Here is a 24,082-nt window from a genome sequence, read left to right as displayed (position 1 = left end):
CAGTCTTTGAAAAAGTAGCCTCCTGAACGATTAGAATCATAGCTTCGCCTGTTTGTTCTTTGTCTCTCAGCTCTCAGCACAATCACCTGTCTTTGAGCTGTAGGTGGGGACAGGAGTATCCCTGTGCTTGGAGGGAAGGGCAGAGGGCAGTAAGGGGACATGCTCTTTGTCCTATGAAGACATGACGGTGTCTGGCTCCATTTGCTCTGTGTAGCCAATCTCCTGTTTCTCTGTAGAGCTCAAGGTTATGTGGATCCAGGGGAGAGACAGGGCTGAAGGAGGAAAGTCCCACAAACCCAGCTCTGCACCCCTAACCCTACTTGTGGGCTGAGCACAAGGTGTGAGCATGCTCAGTGGACCTCTTGGGCTATAAGTTGGAACACAGCAGACTGTGAATGATGTCTGTCGTAAAGTACAATAGAGTGCTTTGTACTTCTGCCTTGGTGTGCCCAGGATTTCTGAGGAATCTGGTCTCTTCCCCAGCGGTGCAGCGCCTGGCTCTTGTGTCTGGTGACCAGTTCAGGACCACAGCTCCATTCACAGAAACCCATCCCGAGTGGTCCCCCCTCCATGCCTTGTGCATATGAACCCCTCAGTATTGTCAGTGTCTCCCCTCCTGATACATCATTGCAGACGCTTTTCTAGCAATCAGTCTTTATTCATTTTTTAAAAAAGAAATCCAAATAAGTTAGCAAAAGGATTACAAAAAAAAATTGGCAAAACCACACACAATGCTTAGTTTAACAAAAGAAGTCGCCCCAAGAGCCCCCACCCCCTTCCCTGCCTGTCCCTGGCAATATTAGCACAGGAGACCTTGGTCAGATGGCAGCTTTACAAACAACACACAAAACAAACAAAACAATACACAAACCACTGGAAGGTTCCCAATATCCACTGCAAAAGCTTGGCCCCCAGGGACTTTGGAACAGGGTAGTTCCTCTCCCTTCTCTCTCAACTCAGGGCAGGCCCAGCCTAGCCCCTGGCATCAGGGAGAGATTGGAACAGGTGTGCATGCTTGTCCAGATTGGGGCGCTGTCTCAGGCTCTCATTTGGGGGGTGGAATTTAGAAGCATATTATGATTTTTTTTAAAAAGCTCCTGAGTTTGCCCCATTGGGGAACATCCACAAGGGGGTTCTCTGGACTCCATCTTTCTTTCCTTGGAAGGGGATACTCTGTGCTCTAAGGAGTCAGCTAAAAGGGCATCCATTCCCTTGCTGGGCTGGGGGTTAGCCTTTTACGAATGGGGAGTGGGTAGTCTGGCCTGGGCAACCTGGGGCTGTTTTCTTGGCACCAGGACAGCCTCGCTTGAAAGGCCCCTGCAGCAGAAGTGGTGGCCGTTGACACCATCCTGGGGGCTCAAACGTGGACACCCAGCCTGGCAGACAAACTCAGTTGGGCATGGTTTCATCTGGGAAGGCAACAGACATATCCTCCACTGTGATGCTGTCCACGATGGAGGTGAGGGAGTGCAGGTTGTGGGCATCTGCAGGGTCGGCTGCAAGCAGATGATCTGAAAGGAGAAGACGGGAGTGTCTCCTGGGCAAGGGGCATGGGACCCTTGGGATGGCACAGGCTTTCCCAGACAGACAGGAGAGCGAGAGTCAGGAGTTCCCCCAGCCACTAGCATTCCAGCACACCCCATGCTGTGTGTGTGTGTGTGTGTGTGTGTGTGTGTGTGTGTGTGTATGTGTGTGTGTGTATGTGTGTGTGTGTATGTGTGTGTGTGTGTGTATGTGTGTGTGTGTGTGTGTGTGTGTATGTGTGTGTGTGTATGTGTGTGTGTGTATGTGTGTGTGTGTGTATGTGTGTGTGTGTGTGTGTGTGTGTGTGTGTGTGTGTGTGTGTGCTTCCTCTCTGAAATCCCCTGATGCAGTTAGGTTTTGGAAGTGGCTATCCCAAGGTGAAGAAGCCAGGATAGCGTATCCTAGGAACCGGGCCCAGTTTTGCAGCACTGACTCAGCAGTTCCCAGGGACCCCTGGGGCAGGGACAGGCTCTTCTCCCTGAGGTCAACCACCAGACACCGGCCTGAATGCTGTTGGAGGCTGTGAGTACTCCTTACTGGTCAAGGCTACAGGGAGGTACAGGGCTTCCAGCCCACCGTTTGGGGCCCTCAGGTCAGCAGTTTCCCGAGGAAGCTACAGGAAGGTGACTGGAACATGGAATAAGGTAAGGGACTAGCCCAGTCTAGTTAGGGTCTAAGCGATTTGAGCCGTGGTTACCAGGGTCAGGATTCACTTACCTCCTGGGTTGGGACCGAACTCCAGTGCACTGCCCCACTCTGGACTGCAGGAGGCGCTGTGGGAGTTGCATTCACTGTGTACCTGCGAGACAAGGCCACGATCCAAGGTCAATTCTACAATCGTCCTCAGGTACAGTTCCTGGGTAGGTTACCACCCTAGAATGTTCTCTACAGATAGCCTACTTTCTAGGTCTTTCCTGGTTTCTAGGATGGGAATTTTGCCTTCACTTTGGGGAAAAGGGCCATAAGCCACAATGCTTCATTATGATGACCTCTGAGTAGGACAAAGCAGGTTTCTTTAGCCACTTGGTCTGGCCTTTTAGATGCTGCCTCGAGCATGGGAATCAGCCCTCACCTTCACCTGGGCTCTCCTAAGCCCTTAGGGCAGACTTGTTTCTGGCCCCCTTCTGTTCTCTTGTGCTGGTCCACCCCCCGCTCCCCACTCCCCCATCTGTATTTACTATCCACTGCCTTTGTCTGGTCTGGAAGCAGTATGAGCACAGAAGGTCTCGGGAAAGCCTAGCCGACAACGAAAGGGGTCCTGGGATTCCCTAGGGCCCTGGCTTTGCACCTGTTCCAGCCCAAGCTGACCAGGCACCTCCCTCTGGCCCTATCCCTGGGACTGGTGCGCCAGCCACTTACCACGGGCTGGGGCCCGCCCCCGCCTCGGTAGCGGAGATCTCGCTCCTCCTGGTTGAGGGAACTGAGCAAGGCCTGTAGGCGCTCAATGTACTGAATGGCACTGCGCAGGATCTCCACCTTAGGCAGCCGCTGGTTGGGGTTGAGCAGGGTGCTCCTCTTCAGGGCCTCGAAGGCCTCATTCACTTTCTTGAGCCTGCGCTTCTCTCTCAGTGTGGCTGCCCTCCGCCGGTCCACAGACACCGATTTTCTCTTACACACCTTACACGCCCACGGTAGGCACTGGCCTGGACAGTGCTCAGGGGTCCCCAGTCCCTTTTCTTCCAGGGGCCCTCGGGCTTCCGGGCTCAAGCTGAGCTCAGTCCGCTCATAGCCTGGGGGCTCGAAACCCTGGAGGTGGACAGGCAGGTAGTTTTCCCCATCATAGAAGTGGGGATCCTGGTAGAAATAGGGGGATGTCTCATACAGCTCCATCGGGTCGGAAAAGACTTGTTCCTGCCACTGGCCCCCAAGCTCCTGTAGCCCCTCACGCCAACTGCTGGGTGCCATTTAAACCCTCCCTGCTGGCATGGACCCAGAGATAAATATAGCCAACGCCACCGAAACCTGAGCCCCCCTCTAAGCTGTTGCTGCACATCAAGACGTTTACAGTGGATTACAAGTGATTCCCCTTCCCTCTCCTTTCGCCCCCACCCCACCCTGCCTGCCTGCCCCTGGCCCAGGCGGCTCCTGTGCTCACACGGGTCGGGAGGCCGTCGGCTGTAATTTGATTAGTTTTCCCTTCTCCACAGCCCCTGTGGGGTAGGGAAGGTGGGGGTGGATGCATTCCCCCCTCTCATCTGCTCCTTTCAATTACTCCTCTCCGGGCTGCCTGCCTGCTCTCCTCCATGGTCCAAGGCAGCTGGTGGACAGGGCAGGAGGACACAAAAAAGAGTTTGCTTTGGGCTAGAAGTGGCCCTCAGACTCCATCTAGCCTACTCTCTGCTGCTTGGGAGCACCACAAAGCATTTTGCACCAGTCTCGTGGACCCATAAAGGCTTACCACCCACCACAGCAGGACCACTCCAAATTTGGGGCGTGTGTGTGTGTGTGTGTGTGTGTGTGAATACTTAGGGTCTATGGAGGCAGAATACAGAAACTCAGAAGGGCAAGTTGGTTCAATTGTTGGGTTTCCATAGAAATTTGGACCTTATATGTTCTCTTAGGTCTCACATAGCTGTGCATAGATTGAGGCAAGCGAACTCGAGGACTTCTTAAATAATGGGGGGGTTGGTTGTTAAGTAGTAGGGGCCAGGGGAAGTCAGTGTCTAGTGAGGATGAGCCCTCACAGCCTCTGCATTGTCATCTTTCCCCCCAGTTAATAGCGATTTGGTCTTCTGTCTCCCCCCCCCCCCCCCAGGTCACTCTTAATCATCTCTTGGTGCTTTCCCCCTTAATGATGTTCCTGCCCTGTTCTGACTCTAGGACCATCTTGACTCCTCTCTGGAGATGGGGTGGTAAGGAGAATAGTCCTTTGTATTGTTTGCGTCTCTGCTGGGCTGCCAGGCTGGCTTCTTCTATCCCTCCTGCCCGAGTCACCATCTCTGAATGCATCATACAACTCTAGAATGTCAGGCGTGGTGGGGGAGCTTGGCTTCCCATTCCATCTCCGGCTGCATCTGTGGTTACCTCAGCGGAGGGAGGCATTGGTGATCAGGGAGGACAGTTCTAAGAAGGGCTGCGGGCTGCTGGCCATCTTTCCACCCCACCTCTTGATTCCTGAGTCCTCTTCCTGAGGATGTCACACAGCAGCCTGTTCTACTGACCCGTAGCTTTAGGAATTCAAAAACTCTTAGCCATGGGTCAGGATTTTCCCCAGGATCCTGCACACTAAGTGTGAGCCATCCTGTGACTAGCAGTCAGGACAGTAAGGGGAAATCGAGGTATGTGTGGTGGGGGCTCAGGGAGGACTCACTTCCTAGTGGAGGTGAGAGCTGCGTGGGTTTTGGTTTAAAGGACTAGCTTTCTCTCCTCCCTTAAGCCACAGGGAAGAGCCAAGAAAACGCCGCTGTCCTTTGAAGGTGGGGACAAGTTGGAAGGGCACAGGCTAGACAATAAAAGAGCCCCCAGCAAATTGGGACACGGAGAGAGGCGTTAATTCCATTAATTCAGTTTGCGACTTTACTCATGGATACAAAGTGCAGCACAGTATGTGTGTTCTAAACTTGGCCAGACCATACTTTCCACCCCCTCAAAAAAAAAAAAAAAAGAAACAAAAATTTACCTTGCTTCAGTTTGCACTCCAGTCCTGTGAGTCCTGAAGAAGGAGGTGGAGGGGAGGTGCCACGGTTGCCATTGAAACCTAAAAATGCTATCTTTTGTCCTTGTGGGACCCAATCTGACCCAACCCGAAACAATGTCTTCTTCCTCAGAAGTGGGAGCAGAAGGGACTTGTTCTTAGATGGCTTGCAGGACCCTGGTGAACCTGCAGAACCTGGACCCTTAGAGAACGCTCCATTACAAAGCTGGTAATGCTGAAGCCAATGAGACGGGTGGCCGTGGTGGCATACATCTTTAACTCCATACTTGGAGAGGCCAAGGCAGGAGGACTGCCAGTTCTGGGCTAGTCTGGGCTAGTTGGGGGACTCTGTCCCAGACAAAATAAAAACAAAACCATACAAGGACAACGTGGATCACTTGCAAACAAATGGCAAAGTCACTGAAGGCTAAACCTTGTGGAGGGCTCAGGAGGGGAAAAGTGCTGGATCAGGTCTTGGGGAGCTAGCAGAATATAGACACGAAGAGGTGAGAAGATGGATTGGTTTGTGTGGATCTCGGGGTTCTGGTGAGGGGGCGTGGCTGACAACAAGTCTGTAAATATAGGAGGCCCAGCTGGGCATGGAGGGACTTGGAAACTGAGACAAGGAAATCACATTACTCCCAAACCCCATAGCAGTAATTCAGGAGTGAGACAATGAAGGACTGAACCACTGGCTTGGGCAGGAGGGTGGATTTTACTGGGAAAAAACATACATGTTTCAAGCTGTCAGTAGGTGTGTGTGTGTGATGAGTGTGTGTCCAGCACTTGAAAACACCCGGTGAATATAAGACCTACTTGGTCCTTACCATATCTCTGCTTCTGTGCCCGCTCTTGCTCTTAGTCTCGTGCTTCCCAATCAGGTATCCACTTTAGTCATATGGAGCACAGCATCAGGACTGGGGGAGGGTTCAGTGAGGAGACTGTGTTGAGCACTGGGTGCCGGGTGACATGACTAAGATGTCATCTACCTGCCACCCTGCGTCACAGTTGAGTGATATTGGTGTACCCACATTCACCTTTCCAAGACAGAAAGTGCTGGGCGACAGAAGAGAAGTCTAGAAAAGGGACAAGCAAACCCAGAGGAGAAATCTATTCTCTTTCTCTTTTCTCTGTTCAACCTACTCTGTTTTGCTCCTTGAGTGGGGATGAAGATTGTGAATGGACATAACTCCAGTCTGCAGGAAACACCACTGGATGCAAGGGCATGCTGGGAGTTGTGTCTAGGTCCCTGGGAATCCTTGTCTGTAGACATCTTTATGTATGTCTGAATAAGGTGACCCAAGCGTGCCCAGCCCCACTGTGGGACAAAGATGCTCTTGGGACTGATGTGGTAGGGTCACTTAGGTTTCTCTGATCTTTCAAAGTCCCAGTGGCTCCTTAGACACCTAGTTCTCTCACCAACCTGTGAGCCATGCCTAGTCCTTGGTGTCCCTCTCCTCCACACCCCAGCACCCCTCGAGCTGCCCTCTGATGGACGGGAACACATTGGTGCCAGGCACAGAGCAGCCTTTGTGTTCCACCATCCGTGGTGATCCATCAGCGCTGACCTGACAGCAGGGCATCCGACCTTAATCCCCGCCCCTGCTGTGTGGGCATATAGGGGGCCCCTGCCCCTGATGTAGCCTCCCCAGGCAGTCCTGCTTTCTCCAAAGGAAGCCCCATCTTCTGCTGGGGCTTCAGATCCAGCCTGTTGGCCTCTCACCCTGACCATCTCAACTTGACTTTGTCCATTTGCATGCGAGGCTGACCTCATTTGCATGGTAGCATCGGATTTCAGAAATCCCCTTCACCTGCTCGCTGTTGCTTCCCCTTCTGCTGCACACCGCCATGGCCATGGCTGTCTGGCCTCCAACTCTTTCTGGTCCCTACAGATGAGCTGACATGGGCTGCCACGTCGCTTGATTAAAATCAAGGCAAGGGTCTCATTTCGGAGTTTCACGTGCTTGGGAACAGAGCCGTGAGATGGTATAGAGAGGGCAGCCTCTGACCTCTCCAAACAGGCCCCACCTTTTGCTTTCCTAGACAAGGTCTCTGAGAATTATTTACTGGGACTATGTGGGGATTGAGTCTTGATAACATGTATATGTTTCAGTCAGCATTCATAAATACAGTGTGCACAAATCAACACTATTTGATGAGACGGTAGGTTTTTTAGTGGGGTATGAACAGATCACAGGATCATAGGCTATCGAAACTTCAAGGCGTTTGAGGATTGGCTAGTCCATTTTCCTTCTACCCAGAAGGAAACAGAGGTCTAGAAAAGGGACTTGTTCAAGAATGCTGCATACTTGAGTTGGGGGACCAATGGAGTCTCTTCTTGGAAGGCCTGATCTCAGGCTTTGGGAGCTGGTTGCAAGTGAGGAAGGGTGCTGCAGGTGGGTACCTAGCTCTTGGGGAGTACGGGACCAATGTCTGTGACTCTTGGGATAGTTCAGGGAGATCCTAGGAGAAGCCGTTGTGGAGGCAGGATGAGTATGAGAAGAGAGATTTGAGCCTCACAACAAGACATTTAGAGGCACACGAGATCAGAGTTTAGATCTGGGATGGGGAGAGGCCCTAGTCTTTGGACCACATTGTTTCCATAAGGACGAAGTGTCAGGTGACCACGGGGAAATGCCATCCCTGCCTGGAATCTGGAGCTAGAGCCAGGATCATCCTCTAAGAATCTTTGGCTTTGGGGTGGGGAAAGGGGCAAACCTGGAGGCGGAAGAGGTTGGGTCCCAGGAGAGTTGGGGTCAAGGAGAGGTGGTTGTTGGAGACAAAGCAGAGAGTTGGTGACCAAAATAACTGGAGCAGAGCTCAGCAGAGCACATGGCCATGTGAACCCAGGGCCTGGCTCCTGTGGGACCTTTGGAGATGAGGGTGAGGATTGTGAGTGTGCCACACCCTGTCACAATGGATCCTTTAGCTCCTGGTTGTGGCCGAAGCTGACAGGAACTTCAAGGAAATGGATGGATAAGGAGGATAGGAGGCAGGGCAGGATGCTGTGTTGTCCCCCCTGGTTCTCCTTAGCCCGCCTGTAAACCAAGATGCTGGACCTGGTGATCCAAACAGATGGCCTTCCCCTCCACTCAACGTGTAGGCCTGGAGGAAGTGCTGATGGATGGAAGGTAGATTACATTGACAAATTGTCTTGTGCTGTTTGTACTTGTTGAGAGCAGACTCTGGGAGGGAGGAGCACCCCACGCCATCTCGAATTCCTTGTTGATTTCATGTGTCCTTCCAGATTCCCTGTCTTAGGGCAGGCTGGCCTCCGGGATCTGAAACAAGGTGTACAGCAGACGGCTAAGGGTGTTATAAACATGGTGCCCTCGAGAACGACTGAAGGTGAACTAGTCCCAGAGGAGGAGGCTGTCCTTCATCCCACAGCAGAAACTGCCCGCCTTGGGGGTGGAGGCCGGACACATCCATGGAGAGAATGTCTGGCTTTGCCTAGAAATCTCACCTGGGAGCTTCATCGTGATTCTTTCTCCAGGGTTTCCCCAGCCACTTCTGCTGGGTCCTGTAGGTGCCCAGGCTTGTGGAGTTCTCCATGGGCTGCTTACCATCTGTTCTTTCCCTTTTGTTTGCTGCATAGCCAATAAACTCTTTCCTTCGAAAGAGGAAGTGTACTCGCACAGATCTTTCTCTGTATGGAATGTGGGGTAGAAAGGCATTACTTTGGTGGTTGTTGTTGATGTCGATGGGTTGGTCTGCTGATACTGGGCACAGAGGGCAAGGCTTTGGCATACACACTAAGCCTAAGCAAGTGCTCTACCCCTGAGAACACTCCCAGCTGAAGGAGTGAGTGCTCTGTAGGTTGGTTGAAGCAGGTCTTGCCCCAAAGGACAAACCCTGGGTTCAGATAGGCAGGTTTTTGTAGTGCATTTTGTCTTAAATTCATTTTTGTTCCTATGCTCAACCTCACTAGAACCGTGGAACATGTGTTCTTCACACTCACCTTCGGCTCAGCCTCCTTGTTTGTCCCCTTCTCTCCTGGCCACCCCTTCATGGCTTCAGAAGTCATAGCATGCCACCCCACCCCCTTCCACTCCCCAAACTGCTTCTATTTCTGCCTCTTTGACAAGTTGTGACATATTTGGGAGCAGCTGCTGCCTGGGTGGAGATGTCTTTGCTTTCTCTTGGCTCTGTCCTCTGCCCCATCCCTCTGCCGACAGCAACCCCTTCCCAGAATGCTTCTTCCATTATCTTCTTGGCAACCCAGACACTGGCTTTGTCTAGATTTCTGCAGGACTGCCTGGGGCTCCAGGGTGATCCAACGGAGCCTTCTGGTACAGGAAGTCAGTGGTGGTAGAATCTCTGTCAACTCCAGAGTTCCGTGATTTGCCGTAAATTTCCTCCACATTGGGCTTCACCCTCCTGTCTTTAAGATGGAGTGGATGACTGATGTCTTCCCTGCTGATTTGCCACTGTAGAGACTAAGAGAGGTCTTCCATTACTTGAGTCTGCTCTGAGGATGTCTTTCTCTGCTGGCCTTGCTTCTGACCTAATAAACGTGTCGGGGTCCCCTCCCTCGTAAAGATCTCTCAGCTGTGACACTGTCTCTAGTCTCCCTCATCAGCTCATTGGCTTCCACCTCCTGTGGGTCACCAAGGCTGTTCTTCCCGAGCTGAGCAGAGACCCCCAGCAGATGGCAGCTGGTCATCATCTGGTGGTATGGACCATGTCATCCCTGAACCCCTCCCTTTCTGCCACTATAACCCCCCATCTTTGGTTTTCCTTGTCTTATCTCCTGCTCTCTTCCTTCCTGCCTCTTCTGTCTTCCTCTGGCTCTTCCTTGAGCCACTCTCTAGGAGGATGCTCTAGTCCCGTTCTTCTCTACTGTGTTTCTTGGCAACCTTATCCTTTTACGAAGGTTCCAATGACCATGTAAACACTTGTGACTGCGAGTTGCTCCTAACGGTGATGAACCAGTGACTCCCACTTCTCCACTCTGCTGCCAACACTCACTTCTTAGGTCGCAGATCACAGATACATAGCTTTGGTAGGTGGCTCCACTCAGCTGTCTTACAGGCTCCTAAAGTTAATTATTTCCTCCATTCCGGTATTAATTTTGTTGATGACAGACGCCACCATCACCAATAATTTCTTGTCCTTTCTTTATCTAGTCACATTCAGTAAGTTCCATCTTAATAATTTCTTGATTCACATAGGATCAGAGTCAATTTCCACTAACCAGAATGAGGAATCTCACTGGAACCCTGAACATTTGGCAGAGATCACAGCAGGGGTGTGCTTTAGTATAAAGTAAAGACGACTCCATATCTGCCTTCTAAAAAGGTTAGAAGCAAACATGGGTGTAGCTCGTGATTGAGCCCTCACATGAATCTGACCCTGTGTTGACGCCTAACACAGAGAGGAGTTACAAAATAAGCCTCAAAGGCACCAACTTGATGTAACTGCCTGAAGAACAATGCCCAGTATTCTGTAAAGGATTGCAATAAACTCTAACCATCGGATGTGTGAAGTTCTCAATGATAGACTTTCTGTCCACACGAGTAGACAATGGGCTGGAGAGATGGCGCCATCATTAAGAGCACTTTCTGATCTAGCAAGGGACTCAGGATTGGTTCCCAGCACCCACAATCACAACTGTCTGTAACTCCAGTTCCAGGGTGTCCAACACCTGCTTCTGGTCTCTGTGGGTATTGCACGTGTGTGTGTGTGTGTGTGTGTGTGTGTGTGTGTGTGTGGTGCACCTATAGGTAAGCCAGCAACACACGCACACACGTAAAACTAGAAAATCAAAAATAGTAGACAACAAAGAAGCAAAGGAAAAATGTGACCCCTAGAAGAAAATTCAGTTCATGTAAATACATTCAGAAATGACGGGCATGGTAGATTAGTACCTAAGCCCCTTAAGAAGCCCCTGTAAATATGCTCGATATACTCAAGGATTTAAAGACAGGAATACAATGAACAGTTCTGGAGGTTGAGTTTGGAAGCAAGGTACCAGTATGATTTTTTTCCCTTGTTCTTATCAAATGGCAGCCTTCATGCTGCTGTGGTCTGTTTTGGTGTGTTCATGGAGTTTTCTCTTTCTCTTTCTCTTCTCCATCCTCACTGTCTCTAGTCCAGACTGACCTTGAATTCTTGATTCTTTTGCCTCAGGTTCTTCCAAGTGGTGGGATTATACACCACAAGTGGTGGAAAGACACCCCTGGCTGGTGTCTTTCCCTCTGAGAGTACTGGTTCCCTTAGACCAGGTGCCACCCTCATTACCTAACTATGTCTCAAAGGCCTCATCTACAAATATTATAGGGAAGTTAGGTATTCAACTTGAATTTAGGGGGGCATATAAATTATCAATTCATAATAGAGTAATATATAATTAGACACTGCACTGCAAAAAAAGTTTTATTGAATAGAAACACAAAGTAATGGAAGTTACATAAAATGAAACAGAAAAAAAGAACTAAAGAACCAAACACAAAAGAGCTTCAGTGTTCTATAGGAAACAGCGTACCAAGTAGATTTACATATATGTAACTGAGTCCCAGAAAGGGGAAGAGAAATATTAGAAGAAAATAAACTGGAATTTTCAAAGTTGATGAAAATACCCAATTTATATATCTAAAGCATTCGATTAATCCCTTAAAGAATAAACACAAAGAAAACCACACTGAGGCATAGCACAACCAAATTGCTAAAAACCAGTGACCGAGAGAAAAATGTAAACACCGGGAGAGACAAAGGTGCGTTTTATGCAGAGGAATGAAGATGAACAATGGCTGCCAGTTTCTCACTAACTGCTAGGAAGGCCAGAAGAAGCAGACCATCTTTAACAGCTGGAGAACAGAAAATGAGTCAACCAACTTCTCCACACAGTGAAGATAGCTTTCAAGAGTGATGATGGATACAGACTTTTTCAGCCAAGAGAAACTGGCAGGATTTGTCACCAACAGATCTTTACTATAAGAAATGTGACAGGGAATTTCCTGAGAAGAAGAAATTGATTAAAAAAAGAAAAGTAGAGACTTAAATGTACCTAAAGGGATAAAGAGCGCCCAAAATGGTAAATACAAGTAAATAAATATGTAAAAGGCTACTACCTTGACTTTAAAATTCACTTAAAATATAGTTACATATTTAAAGCAAAATAATAATGACACATTAAAGGTTATAACATATATATGGAGAGAAACAAACTATCTAATAACGGTAGTAAGAAGATGGAAGGTGGGAAGTCAAGGTGCACTGTGCTCGCACTCCTCCTTTATGAAGGTAACAGGTGAGGGTGACAGGTGAGGCGAGCTAAACACACACATTGCCAACACTGAAGCAGCTCTACTCAAGTGAAGCACAGAGGCTTATTGCTAATGAGCCCATACTGAAGATACGTGGGGATATTTAAAAATAGCTCACCTAGAAGAAGGGAATAGAGAGAGGAGGAGAGATGGTTCGTGAGATGTGTGAGCGCACAGATAGGAATAGAGCAAGCGCCAGCTTTGGGCTGTCCTGAAGGAACTATGGTAAGTATGTAGTCAGGTAGACAGTAAAGGGATGGGAAAACATACAATACAAACACTGTTCATAAGCATGACTACGTCAGTATCAGATAAAAGGAGCTTGGAGAAAGAGGAGTTCTGCCGGGTGTTATGGCTGACTGTGAAATGTCCTCCGTGGCTCCTGGGTTTCAATACCTGGTCCCCCATGGTGATGCTGTGAGGGAAATTATGGAGCCCTTGATGCTGTTTGTTACAGACCACTGGGGTGGGCCTTGAGGGTATAGCCTGGCTCTGTTCTGGTTCCCTGTATGCCCCCTAGTCCTTGAAGGTATGTAGAGCGCTGGGTTCGTGCTTCACTTCCACGCACTCACTGTCCCCTCCCCAGCACGGTGGACTGATGGCTCCTGACACACGAGCCAAGGTGCAGCCTTCCTCCTTTAAGCTACTTCTGTGAGCCCTTTGGCCACCGTGACAGCAAACACTATCTCTGGTACACTAGGGATAAAGAGGCACATTACATGATAAAGGGACCAGTTTATCGATGGGATGTCCTGTCTCTGATATGCCTTCAATATATCTACAAAACAAAAACTTGAAAGGAGAAATAGACAAATACAGAGGCTTACAGATTTCAGTACTCCTCTTAGTAATTGGTAGAGCAAGTAGCTGAAGCCAGTGTGGAAATAGGGGCCTTACAAAGCCCTGTTGGCTTTATCAATTGATATTTGTAGTATAAATATCACCCACCAACCAATAACAGAATACTTTTTCCCCCAAACGCACATGGAACGCAATTCAAGATCCTTTGCTGGGGAGAAAAATGGGTCTCAGTAAATTTTAAATATTTATAATGATGACCACAGTAAGATGAAACAGGAATTGTGCTAAGCTAGGTCTCATTTGATCCTTCCCGATGGCCCCCGGCAAGTGACAGACGTGGTCTACATAGGAGCAGAAGCTCAGATTCGTGTAGAGCCAAAGCCCAGCTTGGGATCACTGCAATTCCTCTGACTACTGCACTAGAGAGGATGCCCTTGGCAGCTGCAGTGAGTCTGGGATCCCGATGACTGATGCATTGGCTACCTGCTCCCCAGCAGGCCTGTACTCCAGCGGCTCCCCAAGGAGAGAAAGGCTCTTAGTGGCTGTGCCTTGTGTCCTCGCCACGGTGAGTACCTGTGCCTGCTCAACCAGCATCCTCCCGATGTCTCATTGATGTTCCCTAGGGGCTCGTCCAACTTCCTCCCTGTCATCTGGGGCTTCCTCCTCAGGGGTTTCACTTGCTGCCTTTGTTCCTGGCTGGCCATTTTTAGCTCCTCAGGTTTGCTCTTCCGGACAGGGTCCAAGGACCTTCTTGAGCTCTAAGGAAGAGCAGCTCAGGTGTCTTCCTAGCTCAGACTGCTCTGGTTACTTGGAGTCCACCAGGAGTCAGTGTCTGCCTCCTGGCTGGCACTGTCCAGTGCCTCCCTTTCTCTTTCTGTCACTTGAGAGACTCTTCAGCCAGTCTGCTTGAGCTAGAACCATAGGCATGTCTCCCTCTTCCTGGCTAGTTTCCTTCTTAGTGAATCTGAATTCTTCTGCCCTGGTCTCCATCGGAAGAGCACAAGTAGTAGCTTTCTGTCAGCCTGGGAACTTTCCGGTGAGAGGGGCTATGTTTCCCCGAAAGGATGGGTGTTCCTGATGGCTCTCTATGTCATTCCTGATGTCTCCTCAGACAGGGGCCATCTCTCATTGGACCCTAAATTGCCTGCCTTGCTTGCTGCTTGCTGGGGACCCTGCAGGAAGATAATGGGGAAGCTGTGGGAGGCACTCTGAGACTCTGCCCTGGGAGAGGAGCCATGGGATCCTAGACAGCGGTTTCTATCCAGGGCAGGCAAGTAGACCATGCCTAGCAGCTCTCAGCACCAGACATGAAGCAGTGCCGGGGGCCGTTCTCCCCCCAGGAAGGGGTGAGCTGGAGCGCTCTCCCATGACCCCTTGGATCACTCACATCCAGCTTACTCCTCTCCAGAAGACAGGGTATGCCTAGTGGCATGGGCACAGCAAACCCAGATGCCATGGAGCCCTGGCTCTGCCACTTGCTAGCTGAACCACCTTTTTTAATTTAATATCTTGGAACCTCGTTTCCTCACAGGCCAAATGCTAACCAGAGAACCTGATTCTCTGGGGTATCATGTGCTCTGTGGACGCAGCCTGAATGGAAGAATCCATATTTGTTTCCTTTCTTTGGGGGGAATTTGGGAGCGGTCTAACTAGCCTTTGATAAATCCTAGTGTCTGTGGGTGGACCAGGTCATTGACATGACATTTAGTTCATTCTCAGCCTTTAATCCATCCCAGGCACACACTTAAATAAGTTCCCAAAATGGAACCCTTGGTAATGCATTCCTGAGCTCTGGTCATGAGAAAATCCCGACCAGCGTCACCGCCACCCCCATGGTAAGTGGCAGGCGTGTCTTTCCTTTGACTCTTCTGGAGCTGGAATGGGGAATGTGGCATAACTCACTGGGTCTGGTTTCTAGATCTAGCTCTGCCGTTAACCCCCTACATGACCTTGGGAATTGGAAGCTAATATTTATTGAGTCTTCCTTCTTGCTGGCCATCGCATTCTTCATACATTACCTCACTCATGCCTTACAATGTGTGGGGCAGACACAGGCGCCCCCTTTTATGAAGGAGAAGCTTGAGGATCGGAGAGGCTTAGACACTTGCACCTAGTCATGCAGCCGGAAGGACTGTATGGAGAGCTCTCTGACACCACAGCCTCTTCCCACAGCACAGTGGAATTCTCCAGGACCCAGAGTTGCTTGGTCTGTAAAATAAAAAAAAATTGTATTGAGTTCTAGAAGGTTCTCGCACCCGCCTTATGGAAAGATCACTGTAAAGTTCTGCTCAGCTTCTTGGCTCAGCCTCCTTACACTTGCCCAATCTTCTTTTTGTCTCTCCTAGGCCCTCTCTGCCACCTTCTCCAGTGAGTTGGTGTGAGACCAAATGCTTCTCTGGAGTCTGGGCAGTCCATCTGCTGCGTTCCCTGCATAGCTGGCTGTGGGAACGCTGCGTTCCACCACCCTCCTGACCCTGAGGTCTGGAGTGTTTCCCCCAAGCCTCCTTTCTTGTCTGCATTCTCTTCCTACAGGGCTTAGGCCCCCAGTGGCGAGGCCTGCTGGTCTTTCTGCCCCTGAAAGCAGATGGTCTCCCGGTATTTGGGTGGAGTGGGGGTGGTGAGGGTGGCGGCTGTAGTTGCTTCCTAGGCTTGCAGAGGGAGTTCACACAGCCCGACATTCACTGATGCCATGTTCACACTCTCTCCCTATCTCCCCACAGCCCTGGCTTCGTCTTCTTGGCCCCGCTTTGGCACCCTTAGCCTTGTGAATCGCCGATCTTCCAACACCAGGTGTCTGGCTTTCCAATTCCTATCTGTTCGTCATGCTCCTGCACAGTAAGCAGACTGCTGGAAGGAGCCGCCTCTCTCTTGGCAAGGGAAGCACTCACACTTCCCGGTCCATGGCTGAAGAACAATGTTTTCTGCAAGTCTTAAACCCAGAATTGATTGCATTCTCCATGTAGTGTCATGTGATAGGAGCTGGGTAGCCAGGGAAAGTACCCTGGGCTCAGCATAGGAGGTGTGGAGGCAGGGGACAGTGACACTGTAAAGATGTCTTCAGCAGCAGTTATGCCCTCATTTAGGCCAGGAGTCCGGTCGCCAGGATAAATGCTTTGGACACATTGTCTAGTCCCCATAGTGAGTCAATGAGTTCAGACTGAGAGTCGTGGCTTCGATATTTGCTAATGGTGCTCACGGGATGCAGAGCCTATGCTTCAGACAAGCCTCACTTCCTCTAGGCAAGGACAGTTCTCCTTGCTAAGATATCCTTTAGGCCTTAGGCAACCTTAGTGACCATCTTCAGAGTGTATCTGCAGTAGGCACTGTGTAAGTGTGTGTCATGGCTATCCAGTACACATGGAGCTCAGCGATGGAGCCATGGTATCAGGAGAAGTCCTTTCAGTCACTCAGAGGAGCTTCAGGGCTGCTTCACAGCAGCCTCCTGCTCTGACCTTGGTGAATTCCCATTCTTTGGACCTTGGTGGTACTCACCAAGTGGAAAAATTGAAGGTGTCACTCAGAGGGGCACAGAACGGTAGACTAAGAGGGCCAGGGGCCAGTGCCTTGATCGTTAAGGCTAAATGTTGCCTCAAAGGTAGGTGAACTGATAAAGTTGCTGGGGCTTTCTTTGTTCCAGGTAGATAGCCTTATCGATTCATGAGATTCTGAACATTCCATCCTCCTATGAGAGGAGGAGCTTGGCACCAGAGCCTGCAGTTCCAGGGGTGGGTGTAGAACTGGCCGAACCTCACCCCTGCCCCGTGCTGTTGTGGAACTGGTTGAACCTCACCCCTGCCCCGTGCTGTTGTGGAACTGGCTGAACCTCACCCCTGCCCCGTGCTGTTGTGGAACTGGCCGAACCTCACCCCTGCCCCACGCTGTTGTGGAACTGGTCGAACCTCACCCCTGCCCCGTGCTGTTGTGGAACTGGCCGAACCTCACCCCTGCCCCACGCTGTTGCGAGCCTGGCCTGCAGCAGGTGGCACTCTGGCCTTCTTGTTCTTGTTTGGCTTTGCTCTTGCTGGCTGTCTCACCAAGGCTTGGCTCCTGGCCTTGGAGGTTGAGAGCCAACCTCTGGCCTTTGACACCTTGAGGCTCCCCCTCACCGCCGTTAACCATAGTGAAATCATAGATCCATAAATCACCAGAGCTGGGGAACATCATAAACCAGCGGTCTCATTTTAACAAGGAGAAAGTGAGAACTGGATAGGGAGTGTCTTGCCTAAGGCAACAGATGGCAGAGTAGAGTGAGCCATATTGGACTTCAGCAGTTGGCCGGCCTTGTCCGTAAGAGCCAGGAAATGTCTCATGCCTTCCACAATTAATTAATTACGTTACCTTTACCTGAACGATGACCACAAGTGAACTCCCCCCTTTTCTTTCTTTTCTAAGAGCCAGCGATTTGTCTCCATCCACTTCAGTTAAAGCTTATCCAATTAAAGCCCACAGGATCTTGCCTCTGTTAGGCGGCAAGAGGTGAATGGGACATGCTGAAGGATGTCTGGACCCTTGGCTGCTCCTTCTTCCTTTCCAGAGCTGGCAGAGAGCCTCTACTTACAGAGATTGGGCCCCACACTGGTTCCTCACTCCCATCAAGCCTTAGTTGTTTTTTTTCTTTCCATTTTGGAATTAAGGATAATAAGGCACTTGGCTTGGTGCCTGGTACACCATTGCTAATAGAATGTTAACTGTTATTTATTATTGGTGGAACTGTAATTATTCCTGAAAGTAGTGGGTCTCTGCAGGACTTTCCATTTAGCCTGGATGGTTGACCTCGGGCTCCATGATATTTCTGTGTGGCATCCGCCCCACACCCCTGCCACCACCCCTGCAGTCTACATAAGCAAACCCTTGCATCGTAGGGGTTTGTGGTGGTCTCAGTCCTACCCTGGCCCATACCATTGTTAGTCAAGTCTCTTGCACTTTGCAGATCTCTTCCTGTGGTGACCCATAGGTAGCCCCAGGTCATCTGTCTATGAAACCCCACTAGGCAGACCCAAGCTAACGTATCCTAGGTCCCTGCCACCATCCATCCTCGTCTTAGTCTGTTTCTGGCAGGCTTTTCTTTTCCTCTGCTGTAAAGATGGAAAGCTCTTGTTTGCGCCGCTTTCTGTGCGCAGACACTTTATCACAGCAGATGTGGAGGAAATCTCCCGGGAACGCTTCTCCGGGAAGGAAGTGCCCATTTAAAGAAATTGCACAGAAGTGATGTGCTCCCTCCTCAGCCTGTAGCTGGTAGGATGGCAGCTGCAAGGTAGGTGGGATGTACCCAGGAAGCCTGAGGGGCTGCAGGGCAAGGACCACTCGCTGCAAAGGGCTCAGAAGCTGGTTTTGTGTCTCCAAAGCCAAGTGACTCCTCTACCTGGTTGGGAGAGGAGATAAGAGTCCTAGGGCTCTTTCTTCCTCATTCCTTCTGCTAAGCAAGCATATCCCTCACCAGTGCTGTGTACCTTGGGTCCTCTCAACCTACCAAAGAGACAATTAATAGGAATGGCCGTAGGCCATGCACTGAGTGTTCAAGCTCATATGTTGAATCATCACCCCAGTGTGATGGTATCTGAGGGAAAAGCTTAAAGCAATTAGGGTTACATAAGATTATGAGGGTGAGAATTTTATGATGAGATTAGCACCCTAGTAAGTAGAGACACTAGGGAGCTTGCTCTCTCTGCATGTGCACATGGACAGAAGGCTGTGGTGAGAACAGCAAGCAGTTTCCAAACCCGGAAGTGAAATCTTGCCATGACCTCAGCACACAGGCACGACGATGTCCAATTCCAGTCTATAGCACTAGGATTTGTGTTGCCTCAGCATCCCAGGCACTGGTATTTTGTTATGGCGATCTGAGATGACCAACTATAGAAGTCAAACAGGCAGGTCACTGTGTTCTCACAGTGCTTACAGGGGCTTCCTGTACCCGATCCAGTGACAGTAGCTGTTCCATTAGTGAAGTCTAGGGCAGAGGCAGCCCTGCCTTCATTCTAGTTTGAGCCACACACACAAATCACATGTGAGTGAAAATTTAACAACAAAAAAGATATTTATAAATTGCAACAGACATAATAACAAGTCAATAATAATCATGGGTTAACTAGACCTTTTCCCGGTGATTACCAAATATCTGAGAGAAACAGCTTCGGGGAGGAAGGAGTGGTGCAGGTTCTGGTTTCCGGCTGTCATGGCAGAGAAGGTGTGGCAGGTGCCTCTCAAATGGTGGTGGCTGAGAAGCAGAAGAGAGCAGCAGGATAGAGCCAGGCAACACGTAGCCCCAAGGGTGCACCCCGTGATGAACACCCCCCAGGAGGTCCCGCTTCCCACTTCCAGCAGCATCTTCAGAATCTGAACCCATCAGTGGCCTGAACCACCTGCTAGGCCAGAGTTTTCATGATCTGATTATCTGTAGACATGTCCTCACGGACAAAGCCAGAGCTCTGGTTTACTGACCACTTAGGTGTTTCTCAGTCCAGTCGGCCAGTCGGCACTCGAGACTTCTGTCGTGCCTCCTGTTCCCTACCACTCGGTTTGAGAAAGGGTCCCTCGTCCTTGCTTTGGGATGATTCTCTCCCATTCCCGCTGTGAATGGAGGTGACTCTGTTAATTTTGCGCTTATGGTTCTTTTATAAGATTGCCTCATTTTTATTTCCAGATGGCGTATTTTTCAGTTGATGTGTCTTTAAATAATTTATTATGGAATCAGAAGAGTGTTTTCTTTCCTGACTCGCGCCCTTCATTGGTGCTACGCGTTACAATCCTTCTCTATATGATGTGATGAACTCTGTGAAGGGAATGACAGCACGGTTAATGAATTCTGTACATTTTTTCCAGTTTTAGAATATTGGACACTGCTTCAGTGAGTGCTGGGTTTCAAGCTGCCCGATTTTCTGTGCAGAAGAGTTATTTAGAATCTTTATGTAGAAGTAGAGCTGCTGAGGCCCAGAATCCATGTATTCTTAATGTGGCTAGATTGTGTAGAAATTGTTTTCCAAAGTGATGGTACCGATCCATAATGCACACTTTTTGTGTGTGCATGTGTGTGGTATAACCCAGTATGTGAGTATGCATGTACCTATACCCATGCCTGGAAGCTGGAGAGGATATAAGGTGTTTTCCTATTGGTGGAGACTGTTCGTTCTCGGCTGCTCAGACCCGAAATAATTAGACAAAACTGTATTAATTAAAACACTGCTTGGCCAATCACTTAAGCATATTGCTAGCTAGCTCTTATATCTTAATCCATTTCTATTATTTTATATCTTATCATGAGGGTCATGGCCTACGGGCAAGCTGGCAGCTTGTGTCTTTCCCCTCTGGCAGATACATGGCATCTTGCTGACTCTGCCTTCTTTCTTCCAGCATTCAGTTTAGTTTTCCCACCTAGCTCAACTCTGCCCTGTCACAGGCCAAAGCAGTTTCTTTATTCTTTAACCAATAAAAGCAACACATACAGAAGGACTTCCCACACCATTTCCCTTTACCCCTCTCTGCCTTGTTTTGGACTGACGGTTTCTCACTGCACCTGGAGGTCACCACTTTTGATCTAGGCTGGTACAGTAAGCCTCAGCTATCCTCTTCTTTCCACCCCTACCAGCTTTGGGGTTATAAGTGTGTGTGGCCATGTCTGGCTTTTTGTGGGTGTTGGGGATCCAAACTCAAATCTTTACCTTTGCACAGCAAGTGCCCTTATCTGCTGAACCATCTTCCAGCCCCAATAAATAACCCTATTGATAGTGACATCGTCAGACTTAGATTTTTGATTTGGTCTTGTTTTTTTGAGACAAGATCTCTCTATTAGCCCTGGCTACCTTTGAACTTGATGTGTAGACAATAAGGCCTCAAACTCACAGAGATATCCACTGACCTCTGCCTTAAAGGCATGCGCCATCATTCCTAGCCTCAAACTTAGATTCTTGCTATCATTATTTATCCACGGGAATAAGGTAACTGGTTAAGGAATAAGGTTAATGTCTGCATGTTCTTCTAGCAAGTTTTTGTCTCGATGCTTATTGGTCATGGATGTTTTTCTGTGAAATCCGTTTTTGTTTATTTTTATTGGGTTGAACTTTCCATCACTGTAGAAGTACCCGAGAAAATGAAACTTAGAAGGAGGGAAACTTTATTTTGGTTCCTGGTCCTAGTTTGCTTTCTATAGCTGTGACAAAACACCATGACCAAAGGCAACCCTTGGGAGGAAAGGATTTATTGGCTTAACTAACCCAATTATAGGCCATCGCTGAGGGAAGCAGGCCAAGAACAGAGAGGAAACACCACAGAGGAAGGCTGCCTTCTGCCTTGCTCCTCATAGCTTGCTCAGCTGCTCTCTCTCTCTCTCTCTCTCTCTCTCTCTCTCTCTCTCTCTCTCTCTCCTTTCTTCCTTTTTTTTTCAGAGACACGGTTTCTCTGTGTAGCCCTGACTGTCCTGGAACTCTCTCTGCAGACCAGGCTGGCCTCGAACTCATAGAGATCCACCTGCCTCCACCTCCCATGCTAGAATCAAAGGCTGGAGCCACCACCGCCTGGCTCAGTCTGCTTTCTTTTTTTTTTTTTTTAAAGATTTATTTATTTATTATGTACACAGTGTTCAGCCTCCATGTATGCCCTCAGGCCAGAAGAGGGCACCAGATCTCATTACAGATGGTTGTGAGCCACCATGTGGTTGCTGGGAATCGAACTCAGGACCTCCGGAAAAGCAGTCAGTGCTCTCAACCTCTGAGCCATTTCTCCAGCCCTCAGTCTGCTTTCTTACATCACCTAGGACCACCTGCCCAGGGGTGGCACCACACCTTATAGTCTGGGCCCTCTCACATCAGTCACTAATCAAGAAAATGCCCGACTGACTTGCCTCCAGTCAATCTGATGGAGGCAGTCCTTCAGTTAAGGTTTCCCTTTAGAAGGTGACTCTATGTGTCAGGTTGACCAAAACAACTCACCAATACATGGTGTGAGTCCATGTTTTTTTGGTTCCATTGCTTGGGTGCCTGCAGCAAGGCAGAACATCATAACCTGGTTTATTAGCTGCTTTTCTGTAGCTATGACAAAATTCGTATCAAAGAAAACTGTAGGCAGGAAGGGTTACTTTGGCTCACAGTTTGAAGGTGTGGTCTGTCATGGCAGAGGGTGAGGCAGCCAGTCACATTGCATCCGCTGTCCGGAAGCAGAGAGAGGTGAATGCCTATGCTTGGATCCTTTTCCATCTATTTGGGACCCAGGTCCACAGGGTAATGCAGCTCACATTCATGGTGGGTTTATTGCATATGCATTGAGATAAAATAGGTTTTTAATAATAATTTAATGTAAGTGCTAAATGAGCCTACAAGTTTTAATAGTTACTATATAAATTGTTTAGAAAAACTCTGCTAACAGTCGGTCCTGTTATTAGTTAATAACAGGGTTTTCCTTTGACATTTTACTCCACTTTTCTTTTTCTTTCATTTGAAAATCTTTTTCTAATTAATTAATTTGTGTGTGTGTGTGTGTGTGTGTGTGTGTGTATACACAGGGCATGGAGACACCTACATGCCCCTGCATGCTCAGAGTGCATTAGGTGTCCTCTATCACTCTGCCTATCCAGATCAGGGTCAGGGTCTCTCCCTGAATCCGAGGCTCCCATTTTCTCCTCCAGGCTGAATGTCAGCAAGTCCCAGCCCCCTCCCCCATCTCTGCCCACTTGAAGTTTTTCCTACAGGCTTGTTACAGGGCACTGCTATCTGAACTCTAGTCCTCATGATTGTACAGCAAGTGCTCTTAACTGCTGAGCCACCAAACTAGCCCTGTCTTTTACCACTCTCTCGAGACAAGGACACATTATGTAGGTCAGGCTGGCTTTGAGCTCCACAAACGTCTACCCACCCCCGGCCCCCAAAGTGTTGGGATTAAAGGCATATGCCACATTTCATTACATCTTATCCATTTTAATTTTGTGTTGCTTTATTGCAGCGCCTCTGGCTCTGGTGTAACGTTGAAGCCTCGGTAGCAGGCATTTTTATTTATACCTGATCTCAAAGGAGAAATCTTTGTATATTTTATTACTAAGCAGGATATTTGGTGTTGCTTTTATAGAGAGACTTTAAACATCAGATTAATGGAATTCTTTGCTAGCCCCACTTTGCAGTGGTTTCACTTTCTAAGTGAGATTTGGGGGAGGAATGCTGGAGAGATGGCTTTTCAGTTAAGAACACACTCAGCTCTTATAAAAGACCTGAGTTTGGGTCCTGGCACCCACATCAGGTGGCTCACATCACCCTGTAACTCCAGCTCCAGGGGACCCAAGGTCCCTGACTCTGGGCACTGCAGTAATGTGCACAAAGGCACACATGTACACATAATTAAAAATAATAAAATAGATATTTTAAAAAGATTTGGATATTATCAAAAAAGTTTTTGCGTATGTTGAGAATGTGCCCTTTTTGTTTTGTTCTTTGCTATGTATTATCATAACTGCATTGATTTTTAAATGTTGGATTATTTTCATATATAATGTTTACAATTTTTGTCTTATATATCACTGTGTTTACTTATTTGGTATTATATTTAGGGGTTCAGTTATGACCATGAGAGAGATTGCTGTGTGATTTTCCTTCCTTCCAAGGGTTCAGCACCAAGAGTATGCTACTCTCCTAATACAAATTAGGAAGTGTTCTCCATTAGCTTGAGGAATTTGTTAAGCAGATCCGTGCTCAGCCTTTCATTAAATATGCAGAAGATACCACTTAGGAGCCCTTGCAGCGAGTGCTAGAGATTTGTTGATGCTGTTTCTGTTTTTTTTGGTTTTGTTTTGGAAAGAGGATCATGTTCCCCAGACTGGTATTGAAGCCACTGCGTAGGTGAGGGTGGCCTTGAACTCTCAGTCCTCCAGAGCAAG

General features: G+C 48.9%; 2 protein-coding genes across 2 annotated transcripts in view; one reads left to right on the top strand and one right to left on the bottom strand.

Moving 5' to 3' along the window:
- Positions 1-719: 719 nt before the first annotated feature.
- Myog (myogenin) lies at positions 720-3,414 on the bottom strand. The gene is made up of 3 exons (XM_075988023.1): positions 2,884-3,414; positions 2,242-2,323; positions 720-1,511 (listed from the first exon to the last, which is right to left on the bottom strand). Exons 1-3 carry the CDS (start codon positions 3,352-3,354, stop codon positions 1,390-1,392), a joined length of 675 nt encoding a protein of 224 aa, XP_075844138.1. The 5' UTR covers positions 3,355-3,414; the 3' UTR covers positions 720-1,389.
- Positions 2,029-24,082, top strand: part of Adora1 (adenosine A1 receptor) — an 86,852-nt gene continuing 64,798 nt past the window's right edge. Inside the window, exon 1 of the mRNA XM_075988022.1 lies at positions 2,029-2,168. The gene's annotated coding sequence lies outside the window, so the exon portion shown is untranslated. The remainder of the gene's footprint in view (positions 2,169-24,082) is intronic.

This window comes from Microtus pennsylvanicus, chromosome 10, assembly GCF_037038515.1.
Source record: "Microtus pennsylvanicus isolate mMicPen1 chromosome 10, mMicPen1.hap1, whole genome shotgun sequence".
In the NCBI taxonomy this organism is placed as follows: Eukaryota; Metazoa; Chordata; class Mammalia; order Rodentia; family Cricetidae; genus Microtus; species Microtus pennsylvanicus.
The sequence above is the reverse complement of the archived record's forward strand: the minus strand, read 5'-3'. Positions and strand labels throughout refer to the sequence as shown.

Coding starts and splice junctions, on each gene's coding strand:
- Myog (XM_075988023.1), bottom strand. CDS start 3,354: ATGGAGCTGTATGAGACATCCCCCTATTTCTACCAGGATCCCCACTTC. Junction 2,324..2,883: donor GGGGCGGGCCCCAGCCCGTG/GTAAGTGGCTGG, acceptor CTTGTCTCGCAG/GTACACAGTGAATGCAACTC. Junction 1,512..2,241: donor GTTCGGTCCCAACCCAGGAG/GTAAGTGAATCC, acceptor TTCTCCTTTCAG/ATCATCTGCTTGCAGCCGAC.